Source organism: Sinocyclocheilus rhinocerous, unplaced genomic scaffold, assembly GCF_001515625.1.
Source record: "Sinocyclocheilus rhinocerous isolate Xijiao unplaced genomic scaffold, SAMN03320098_v1.1 scaffold273, whole genome shotgun sequence".
Taxonomy (NCBI): domain Eukaryota; kingdom Metazoa; phylum Chordata; class Actinopteri; order Cypriniformes; family Cyprinidae; genus Sinocyclocheilus; species Sinocyclocheilus rhinocerous.
In genome coordinates this window covers 1112034-1124485 of record NW_015656360.1, presented here as the reverse complement: position 1 = coordinate 1124485, position 12452 = coordinate 1112034, and the positions used below count along the sequence as shown (strand labels likewise).

The 12452-nt window shown below is 36.2% G+C and overlaps 1 protein-coding gene across 1 annotated transcript in view; it reads left to right on the top strand.

The window, feature by feature from the left end:
* The window catches only part of LOC107720081 (SRC kinase signaling inhibitor 1-like), a 136643-nt gene that overhangs the window by 65422 nt on the left and 58769 nt on the right, over window positions 1-12452 (top strand). Inside the window, exon 3 of the mRNA XM_016527687.1 lies at window positions 12027-12184. Coding sequence (XP_016383173.1) covers window positions 12027-12184 — 158 coding nt within the window. The remainder of the gene's footprint in view (window positions 1-12026; window positions 12185-12452) is intronic.

Below are 12452 nucleotides of genomic sequence, written 5' to 3'. Positions count from 1 at the left end.
TGTATGTCATCTATATCCTCATTGGTTAAAGGGTTGAAACTCCCCTCGACATATGCCTATATAATATCCTTGTATCTATGAAAAAAGTTGAAGTATTGAGAATACCATTGAATGTGTGTTTTCTTGCTTCCCGGCCGTATATCTACACTTTAAAAGACTGAGAAGATTTCACGGTGGCAAAGAGAATTTACAGAGGGACCAATTGTTAATTTCTAACAAAATGTTTAAATGGAAACGGTGAAATAAATGCTTGTGAAATCAGTCATCAAAAAGTATACATTATACAACAATTAAAAGGTTACTTTGTTACACCAGTAGGTGGCAGCAAATGGCTATCTTTATGAGTGATTCAATGAATCATTCACTCAGTTGATTCTTTCAAAAACATTGATTCATTCAGGAACAAATCAAGTGGCTGCTTTCATAGGTGAGTCACTGAATTATTCACTCAACCATTTAGTTCAAAACCACTGATTCTTTCAAGAATGAACCAAGTAACTGCTTTCATGAATGAATCATTGAATCATCACTTAACTGATTAGCTTAAAAACACTTATTCATTCAGGAACAAGTCAGCACTAACGGTTCACACTTGATACTTATTTGAAACAGTTACTCAGTAGTAGTAACTGTTTTAAAGGTCTAAGTAACTCAATATTTACTTCTTGTTTATTGAATTGTTTTATAAAATATCACACTCGCAAGTTGTAGTGGCAATGCTGATTTGAGCTGAGCATATCTCCCCAACTGTGATTATGTAGCAAGTAATAACAGCCTTTTTAATTATATTTAATTTATTATAACTCACATTTTATCTGATTTTACATACCTGAACATCTGTGATAGACTGCTTTCTGAAACTGTTTGACAGTAAGTGTTCTGCTAGACTGAAGGTCTGTGGAGCAAAACTGCGAGCAGATGAAGTGTTTCTCTCTCAGCTTCTTTAATGATGTCTCTGATGGTTTTCAGAAGCATATTAAAGATGAAACCCACAGAGACATACATACACACACTTATGTGTAGTAAAATATTCGTTTTTAAGATTAAAATCTGTCTCATCAAACATTGACATTGTTAGCAGTCTTGCTATTGTAATTTCTCGTGGGATGAGTCTCCACAGTGACTGAGAAAGAGAGACGGGGGATGGCGTTCTCTTGTTTGGTTTAATTAAAAAGCCTGCTATTAACACCAGGGGAAACAAACAAGCTGGTAATCCGCCCCAACCATAGTGAGTTGAGTGTTTTTGTAATGGTATTGCGAACATTAAGGGCAGAACCAGATTGTTTCTCAATCTCACTGTTTGAGTTTAATCAAATCTTCCAGGGCAGAGCTAAATAATGAACACTTCTCAAACATCTGATGCTGAAGATGGGGAGATAGGACACCGCATGCAACAGATAGAAAGGCGGCTGTGCGTTGCTACTTTTGTTTGCTTTTCTCAGTCCGTGTATGTCTGTGACTGTGTTTCTGATTGTGTGACTCATCCATAATGGACTTGTTAGAGAAAGAGTTGTTTTTCAGTCAGTTTGATGGCCCCTAGGCAGTAATAGCAATTATACAACAGCGAGGAAAGGTCTCTTTGCTCTGTCTGCAACCACGGAAAGAGAGAGGAGTGATTGAACAGTTGCAGTTGTTTAGTTTTGTTTAACAACATCTGATCGATGGCACCTCCTCCCTCTGGATGGATTTTACATATCTCCTGGAATTAACTGAATTTTTGCTTTTTGTGTGTGTTTCAGCCATTCTCTATACTGTATATCCACCAGACTAATTCATCCTGAATAAGTCATTACATTTGATAGAGTTCCATTTAGAATATGCCTTTGGCTTTTTAAAATAACTGCAATGTTTTGAATGTGAAATGTGCAGCGTTTACAATGCCAAAATAATTAATTAGCTCAATTCAGTTAGTTCTTACTGTACTTTCTGGTTGTGGTGGTTAAATCAAAAAGGGAATTTATGAGATTTATTTTTCCATTTTGTCAATTAAGACAGTTTAAGTCTTATTTGGTTGGGCTTTGCGAACCCCAGAGGGCTTGTGTTTTCATGAAAAGCTAATAATTCATTATAATAAATAAATAATTTGAAATAATTTAAGTTAAAAACAATCAAAATTAAAAACTATAAATGAAATATTTTATTGCATGTTTGACCATTAGCCGATATCAGGGAACCGTGATCATGCAAATGTGTTGTTTAATTATTTAAACATTTCTCATGTTAAGTCAAAGGGGTTTTGGCTGACAAATACGTTTGGGATACATTGTTAATTTTGAATGGCTCAATGGAGAAATATGTTTTTGGCCTACAAAGTGTGTAGTAACTGCATCTGCCAGGAGGGCCTAACTAATGCTAACCAGTTTAAAACCTTGTTAAAACCTTGACAACTTGGTTAACACTAGTGGCACAGAAATTACACATTTCTCTTTTAAAAAGATCCTTGGTGAAAAGCCAGTGTTGTTGTTGAGCAGCCAAACTCTAGAGGCCATTGTAAAACAGGCTGTTGCTGTTTTAATGTGTGCACTAAAACACTGGTAAACAGCGGTTCTGTGCACATGTGTATTTAAGTAAAATATGTTTTTGCATAACTTGGTAGGATTTACGTCAAGTAAATCAAAGGGTAAAACAAGAACGAAAAAGCAACAGATAGGAAAAGTGTCTCCTATTGAATATGTGATCTTATTTTTGCAGTGATTTCATTCTGAGAAATTGAGGATATACTGTAAATATATGGGTATTCAAGAAGAAATACTAACTCAATTAAATGGAACCAGCCTAAAGTTTATGTACCATATACATGTGTGTGTATATGTGATAAAAAAAAATACAGTCAAAAATGTATTATTAAACACTACAATTTCAAATAAATATTTTAAAATATTTTAGTGTGGGTGGGTTTTCTATTGTGATATTTTAAAATGTGATTTCTGTGATGGCAGCCATTACTCCAGTCTTCAGTGTCACATGATCCTTGTGAAATCATCATATGCTCTTTTGCTGCTCAAGAAACAATTCTTTGTATTATCAATTTGTAAACATTTTGGAAACCATAATGGATTTTTCTCAGGATTCTTTGATGAATAGAAAGTTCACAAGAACATAATTTATTTGAAATAGAAATATTAGGCTATGTAACATTATAAATGTCTTTTCTGTCACTTTTGATCAATCTGATGCATCCTTGCTGTATAAAAGTATTTTTACTGAGCTTAATCTATATAAATATATATATATATATATATATATGCATACATGTTCAATTTAGCCAGTCCAAGGGTGTCAGGACTGCCACTGGTCTCCCTTTAAAACAAATTGGTGCATGACACCCCTGTCTGTTTCCTTCCTGTCTCTACTCTGCCTCCCCATCATTCATAACTCTCTCTCCTCTCCATATGCTCCTGATGGGCTCCCAGGCGAGCAGAAGGCAGTCTGTCACCCTGATCGCAGCATGTGTGTGTTTCGCTGTGGTTAAAGGAACAGCCAGGGGGAAGATGAGAGGGGAGGCATTAGAAGATGTATGTTAAAGTGTTAGTTCACCCAAAAATGAAAATTCTGTCATAATTACTCACCCTCGTGTTGTTCGAAACCCGTAAGACCTTCGTTCATCTTCGGAACACAATTTAAGATATTTTTGATGAAATCTGAGGACTCTCTGACCCTCCCATAGACAGCAAGGTAACTACCACGTTCAAGGTCCAGAAAAGTACCAAGATTATCGACAAAGTAGTCTGTGTGACATCAGTGGTTCAACTGTAAAGTTACGAAGCTACGAGAATACTTTTTTGCGCAAAGAAAACAAAAATAACGACTTTATTCCACATTTTCGTCTCTACTTTGAACTCACTTTGGACGCGCGTTCACGACAGTACCATGACGCGAGCGTGTGGCGTCATGATACTGTCATATTTCATAGCTCTCATATTTCATCAAAAATATCTTAAATTGTGTCCCGAAGATGAACGAAGGTCTTATGGGTTTCGAACAACACGAGGGTGAGTAATTAATGACAGAATTTTCATTTTTGGGTGAACTAACTCTTTAAGGGTGCTAAAATTAAAATACTATTTTTGTATTTCTTTACAAAGTATGTAGCCTTTGTTGTCATTGCTGGTTCTTCAATGTACAGTGTCCTAGAATGTGCCAGGGGTTTTCTCTTCTCTGATTGGTCACCTGTTTCACAGGTGTATTTTGATTGGGTGCAGCTGCTGTCACTCAGTTCCACTTAACTAGAAGTCACACACTCTTACCAAAATGTATTCTTATGTTAACATGCTAGTGTTGCCACTATGATGCGGATGGAAACTTTTTTAATTTAGGAATTGTGAAATTGTTTCTCTTTTAAATTTTTTAATTTTTTAGCTGCAAACTAGTCTTGTAGGGAAAGTAAAGATGGAACTGAAGTTATTCTAATCTTTGGAAGATAAAAAAAGGTCTCTTGAATAAATATGCAGCAATATGCTGTGCTATAAAGTTATCAGAAAATTCACACACTCATTGTATTCAGCACAAATATTGCCTTTGCACACAGTGTTTCTTCATAACAGTGGGATAAAGATGGCTTTAGTGTTTAGAGTTTGTTAGCTCTCATTTTCTCTCCCTTACTCCTTCTTGCTCGCTAAACATCATTGTTCTCTTGTACTTTTTGGAAAGGTCTTGCTAACACGTTCTCGGGCTGTTATTTTGCATTGATTTTGCCTGTCAGAGTAATTCTAGCTTGGCTTCTGTGATGGATTGAGGCAAACAACCCGTCTCCACTTCCGGCATTGTGTGCTCTCTCTCTTTCTCAGTGCCTGCGGCAGTTACCTGCTTTTAGCACATCAGATGGGTCGACTCTCTTCGCTGATGATATCTGCTTCCATGCACATGTCAAATCAATGCCCTTTGTTTCCTTACACTCAAGATGGTTATTTTGTTCCAGCATTTTGTCTTTATTAGAAGAATAAGTAGCTGAGGGTATATGATCTGAGATGAGAGAATGAGACAGCAGGGTGCAGTTTTCTTGAAATCAATGCTTGAAGGCTTTTGGCTTTATTGCATTAATCTGGTCCATTGTGGACTCAAATTCAGCCAAAGCGGTCCGCTTTGACTTTACACTGCCTTACTTTAATCTAATAAAGCTCTGAGCAGAGCTACATGTGATTGCATTATTTATCATACACATTAAATGTAAATTTACTGTAGTTCTTGCATAGTAATCATACTTCAGCTCTAGCATTTTGTATGTTTTACGTAAAGGCACAGTATCCACATGTAAAACCATGAATGTCTCCTCATTACCATAGTTAGAGGACTACAACTACTATTATTGAAACAGGTTTATTTAAACCCATTTTAATATTTAGAATGTTACAAAAGATTTCTATTTATTTAATATTTCAAAAAAATTCAGTTCATTTGAACTTTAAACATTGATAATAAGAAATGTTTCTTGAGCAGCAAATTAAAATAATTTCTGAAGGATCATGTGACACTGAAGACTGCTGATAATTCAGCTTTGCCATAATAGGAATAAATTACATTAGAAAATTTATTGAAATTAATAAGATTACACAATATATTATAATAGCTAAGACCATCACATTACCATTGGCTGGGCTTTATTAGTGCAGTCACCAATATGCAGTTGTTCTCTGAACAAAACACCAATGAACAACTTTAATACCGTGATATCACTCAATTATTCAGCCTGTTTAAAGGGGTGGTTGATTGCGATTTCACTTTTTTAACGTTAGTTAGTGTGTAATGTTGCTGTTTGAGCATAAACCATATCTGCAAAGTTAAGAAGCTGAAAGTTCAATGCAAACGGAGATATCGTCTTTTAAAATTTTGGCAGTTTAATGCCTACAAAAATGTCTGGTAGGGACTACAACAAGCTTCTTCCCGGGTTCGTGACGTCACAAACCCAGATAAACCCCGCCCCCGGGAACACGCAATGAAGGGGTCGAGGCCATGCTGCGCTGCTTTAGAGAAGAGGAAGAGAAAACTAGAGGTACACGTAAAAATCTGTTCATATATGAATTGCGATTCTGTCTTCTAAGAACGAGCCGTTTTAGGTAGGTGTGGCTGACTCTTAACTTTTATAAAGAATATCTCTTTGGATTTGAGACTTTAGTCAATCATATGACCCCTTTAATACTGTTCCTCGTGTCCCCCTGCTCTGCACACGCTCTGCATCTCTCTCTCTCTCTCATTCAGCTCAGCTCCAACAATGAACTGTTCCAATTATACACTTATTTTCACATAGCTATGAGAAGCGCTAAACATGGACGCGCGTTCAGTTGCTGTACTGTATTAAAGCTTTAATCAGGATAAAACTGTATATTAAAAGCTAAGATAAGCAGTGTAGCATTTACAAATAACAGCATATCTAAAAGTACGAGACAACAACAAACAAAAAACATAGGCCTACCATTAAAAGGCGTGCTTGCACTGGTTCTGCACGATCCTCTTCAATAATATTTTTTTTTTTTAAACGAAGCATTAACACATGTTAGACTGCACCCCATAAACACAATCAAGCCTAGAAAAAAAAACAGTGAACCACCCCTTTAAGTGAACTGATCATGTCCTTCTTGCTTCCATTCAAATCTCTTACTGCTAAAGCTAACACAGTTTAGTCACTTTGTCAGGGTGTATTAGTGGTTCAAACTCCCTAGAGCAAGTATCATGGTAAGTCGGTATCAGTCTGTCCTTCAACTCTGTCCGCTCGCTGAAAGATAATGCTCCTCCTCAGGAGAGTATGAGTGCTATTAAAGTATTCGATGCTAACAACATTAACCACAAGGTCATTCAATTTAGCCGTTCCTCAGGAGCACCGCTGCTGTCTATTTCTCCAGAACAACCCTGATGTTTGTTTAAAGCATCAGCTCTGCTTAATAAAACACCAACTGCTTTCAGATTCAATGCTTCAAATAATATCTGAATAATGCATTGGATGGTGATGGTGTTTTTAGCCCCAAGCTTCCTAGAAGGGGGTGAATGGGCAATAGGGAGACCATGGTGACAGTTGAGTCAGTGAAAAGAGTGATTCAAATCCCACTCAGCTGGAAGCACATTTATTTATTTATTTATTTATTTTGTCATTTAGCAGACGCTTTTATCCAAAGCGACTTACAAATGAGGACAACAGAAGCAATCAATTGTTTAAAACAACCAACTAAAAACAGATCCAAAACTAAAAGCTAAAACTTTATAAATACTACTTATACACATTTTAAAATATTATTTAATTTCCATTTAGTTTGTTGAAGTATTAAAATAACTCAAATTAAATAAAACTAAAACTTAATAAAAGACCTATACAGACATAATAAATTTAGACATAATTTAACTAAAATTAAAATAAATAACAAATACAAATAATACAAATCATATGACAGTAGTTTATCAGTAATCCTAAAAAAATAACACTGTCAAACACACATGCTTAAAAAACAACAACTTACTTACACATAGTAAGAAATGGTTATAAAAACTGAAACCGAAGTGAAACAAGTAGGAAAGAGGAGAAATAAAAAGCGATACTTATCCTTTGCCGGTGTCCCTACCCGGTGGAGTCGCACGGTAGAGTCGATGGTCTTTACACTCTCCGGTCTTCACACGAGGAGGCCATCACGCGACGGCTGCAGCGGTAAACTAAGCTTTTTTATACCCCTCTAACAAAATACTAAATTAATTCAGCTGGACACACTTTCCTTATTTTTTCCACAACAAATGGCCAAGCAAGCGCAGACACTGACAAGATACACGATACAGAACGAGACCAAACGTGATATCAGCACGTCTCCACACAGTAAAACGGTCATGCACATGATATGAAGTTTCACAGAGAGAATGACTTTGGGTCTTCATTCTGATATATATTTAACTATACTATACTATACTATAATATAATTTCATATAATTAATATAATATAATATAAATATATTAAGTGCCAGTTCATCACAACAGTTCATACTTCTTATGACAGGCTGTCAAAAATGTCTCACTTTGACCTAATTTACATTCACAAAATTAAAAAAATTTGAATAATCACACTTTAATTTGGCAAACTAGTGAATAATTTGTTGTTGCCACATCACTGCACTATTTGCTACTAGTGGCAGATATTTACACTACAGTTCAAAAGTTTGGTCAGTAAATGTTTTAAAGAAATGTCACCTTTTTATTCAATAAGGATGCATTAAATTGATCAAAAGTGACAAAACATTTAGAAAGTTAAAAAAGATTTATATTTCAAATAAATGCTGTTCTTTTAAACTTTCTGTTAATCATAAAAAAAGTATCATGATTTCCATAAAACTATTAAGCAGCACCAACTATTTTCAACATAGACAAAAATTAAACAGGAATGTGAAACTAAAAACTTGCTGCTGAAAGCTTCAGCACTGCAATTATAGAAATAAATTATATTTCAAAATACATCAGAATAGGAAACAGTTATAATACTATAAATTGACTACAGGTTTTGTTGTACATAAATTGTTCTAACAAAAAACTGTGGAATGGATTGATAAGTGAATTAATAAATCTGTCCACCTTATTTTTCCTGTAAGCTATTTTTAGCTGTACAAAACAACTCCTTTTGCTGCTTGATATTGCAAACTGTTATGTCTTAACATATTATTTTAATGTATTATCTTAATTATGAACACACTGGTTTGTAGTGCAAACAGTTTTACCATTTACTGCACTTTGTTTTTCTTCTCTTTATTTCCCTACAGCGGCTAATGAATGCACATTCACAGAAAACACTTCCTTACTTCCGCATTGAAAAATAAGGTGGATAATGCATGATGAATAAATGAAGGAACATGCAAACAGACAAATCAGTGCAGATATAGTGTACCACTATGTCACCTGCAGCTTTCAGCAGTTTTGTTATGCTCGATTTTATGCTAGATTTTAGCCCATTAAAACATTCAGGTACTTCATTAACATTTTATTAACAAAATTACTCCACACAAGCAATCAGGACCAATACTTGCCTTTTCTGACCTCACTCCTGCTGAAAACCTTCCAACACACACAAACACCTCACAACATCAAAAACATATACTCTCATTTCTTTTAAAATGTATTGATGTGTTAGTCATAAGAGGTTTGAATCTGTTAACATGTGAAAGAGAGAATAAGTGAAGAGTAGTAGCTAGAAGGAGGAATGGTTGATAAATTTAAAGTTTAATGCAGTGATTGTGTGGGTGTTTGTATTTGTTTGTTCAGGGGCTTCAAGGAAGCTGACAGTGAGACTCATAAATTCTTGACAGAAGGTGCTCGGGGAGGTTTTCGGTTGGAATTGAGGATGCTTACCGAAAGCTTCTGTTTACACAAAAAAACCACACCAGCAATGTGAGAAGCGCCTTTCTAGTTTTCGTGAAGAGCAGTCAGAGAATTTGCTCCTCAGTGTAGGATTTCATTTTTTGTATTATGACTGAACAATGTTCCTGTTTCTTTTGCATAATACAAAAGAGAGAGATGATTTGGGAATCAATTCTTGCCAACAGCACCAAAGGCAATTATCGTGTGTGTATATGAAAGAGAGATAAAGGGAATGAAAGAGAGAATGAAAGATAGAGAGAATGAGGAACTTAACTGTGGTTAATGTTTTTTTTTTTCAGCCAGTGTTGGGGCCTGCTTTCCGAAGCAAGGTAACCACACCCAGCCACTCCCATATCCCCTCATGTTGGCCTGCCTCTGGCCAATCAGAGCCTCTGACTGGCCTATCATTTTGTTTCACTGGTTTTGTCAATTGTATGTCAATGTCTTGTCTCTGCATACTGCCCAACCACAATGGATGGGTGTTGTCTGCGTGCCATGTGCGTTAGCCGCTGTTCCTGCCAGTCTTTATGAGCGAGAGAGAGGGGGTAGTGAAGCTACATGTGCATTAGATTGCGCCTCTTGTCCTTGGAGGCAGTTTGGGAATGCGTAAACATATTTGTGCCACTCTGTCAGAAGCATCATGCACTTTTAAACTGAGGGGGCCCGTACAGTAAACCAAGGTGTCAAGGTTTGGCTGGTTAGCATGATTCAGTTTGCCCCTCTGGTAGATGCTGTAACTACACCATCTATCTGAATCTTTCTTCAATGACAGTCATTTGCAAGTATCTGTGGATTCTGATAATAAATTGTAGGCAAACATATAAGTCACAAATGTTTCACTATATTATAGAATCACCCTTTTAAAACAGATTTTAAGAGCTTTCCTCACCTATACATTTTTCCCATCTTCTGAACTCTTCTTAACTAACTGATTAAATGAAATGTCTGTCATCATTTACTCACCCTCACGTCATTCAAACCCATTAATTGTTTGTTTTTTGACACAAATTAAGATATTTTTAATATTCACTCATCCTTTTTGTTCATCCATTGAAAGTCCATGCAACCAAAACTTTTACACATCAAGAATTACAAAAAACATAGTAAAATTAATCCATATGTACCAAGTATTTAATCCAATTTTGAATGTTTAATCTACAGTAAGTCTTCTGAAGAGACATGATTGCTTTATAAGATTTAATTTCGCATATGAACATTGATTAACACAGCACATAGAGCACATCAAATATGGTATAGACGGTAGCTCAGATGTGATTATTTGACACATGAGAAACCAGTGAGTTTTGTGTGATTACTTTTGCAGTGTCTTACGCTGCATCTGAAATTGCATAATCTCTTGAGTAGTTACTTATTTTGAATAAAGAAATTACTTCGGGACTGCTAAAAAACTGTTTTATATAGTATATATGCGTGTAGTATGAATGTAATCTGGGAATGCTATATTCGACATGTTGTCATTTTCACATGACCTACCAGCATCAGTTCACTTCACTGGCATTCAGAAATCCTCTCCTGCGGCCTCATGGGATAATAATTGGATGTGCACTTCAGAATCTTGCCTGAAGTAGTAGGTCATCTGGGTACTTTTTGCCTACTCTTTTATGAGTACTGTGAATTCCATCATACTGCTTTTATCATACTGTTTTTCGCCTGCTACTGTATATTGTAGGGAAGGATGTTATTTCAGGTGCAGCCTTAAAAATGATATGAGGGTTAATGATGACAGAATTTTCATTTTTGGGTGAACTTTTTTTAAGTTGTTAAAAAGTGCTTATCTCATAGGGCATAAAATCAGCCTGAACTACCACTGGTGCCCCCCTCAAAAAACATTGTACATGACGCCCCTGACTTCTGTAGCCAACTTTTTAATTGCTTTTCTCTTCTAGCTTGTATAAACATATTTTCACGTGTATATACAGGTGCATCTCAATAAATTAGAATGTCGTGGAAAAGTTCATTTATTTCAGTAATTCAACTCAAATTGTGAAACTCGTGTATTAAATAAATTCAGTGCACACAGACTGAAGTAGTTTAAGTCTTTGGTTCTTTTAATTGTGATGATTTTGGCTCACATTTAACAAAAACCAATAAAATAAAACCAATAAAAAAAACATTGTATTTAATACACGAGTTTCACAATTTGAGTTGAATTACTGAAATAAATGAACTTTCCCACGACATTCTAATTTATTGAGATGCACCTGTATGTGAATTTGCATGCTGAGGTACATGCTCATTCAGGATGTGTGCCAGCATGTGTGCTCGGAAAGTAAGAAATGCCACATCAGATGACAAAGGCGAATGGACAGGCAAAGCAAAATGTAGCTAATCTCCTACAGAGAAATTTTGGCTTCATTCTTTTTTTTTCTGATCTATAGATCAGTGCTTTTACTTTTTCTTAGTTCCCTCTTTTCGACTAAACCTGAGATCAATAACTCTGCAGGGAGCAGCCACTCGCTCTTGTGCTCCTTTCTGTTGTAATAAGTCTAACATCTCATGCCATTTTTCTCTCTTCCTCCTCTTCACCCCATTCTCCTCCACCGTCTGTCTGTCTGTGAATGCATTTGCGCTGTTGCATGCGTGCGTGTGGTCATGCATGACCGAATGGATGGGTGCGTGCTGGTGCCACACTCTTCACATTCCTCAACTCCTCCTGGCCCCCTTTCATTTCTCTCTCTCAAACCAGACCTGGAGCGTGGCGGAGGTCACATGATCTCCACCGATGACCTGGAGTACCCGCGTGAATATCGCACGCTGGGAAACAGCACGCGACGCTTCTCCAACGTGGGGCTGGTCCACACCTCTGAACACCGGCACACGGTCATCGCCGCGCAGAGCCTGGAGGCCCTCAGATAATAAATCAGCATATTAGAATGATTTCTGAAGGATCATGTGACACTGAAGACTGGAGTAATGATTCTGAAAATACAGCTTTGCATCACAGGAATAAATTAGATTTTAATGTATATTAAAATAGAAAAATGCTATTATTTTACATCGTAATAATTTTTCACAATATTACATTAAATGCAGCCTTGATGAGCATAAGAAACTCCTTTAAAAACATTAAAAATCGTTCTGATCCCAAACTTTTGAACGGTAGTGTGTGTGT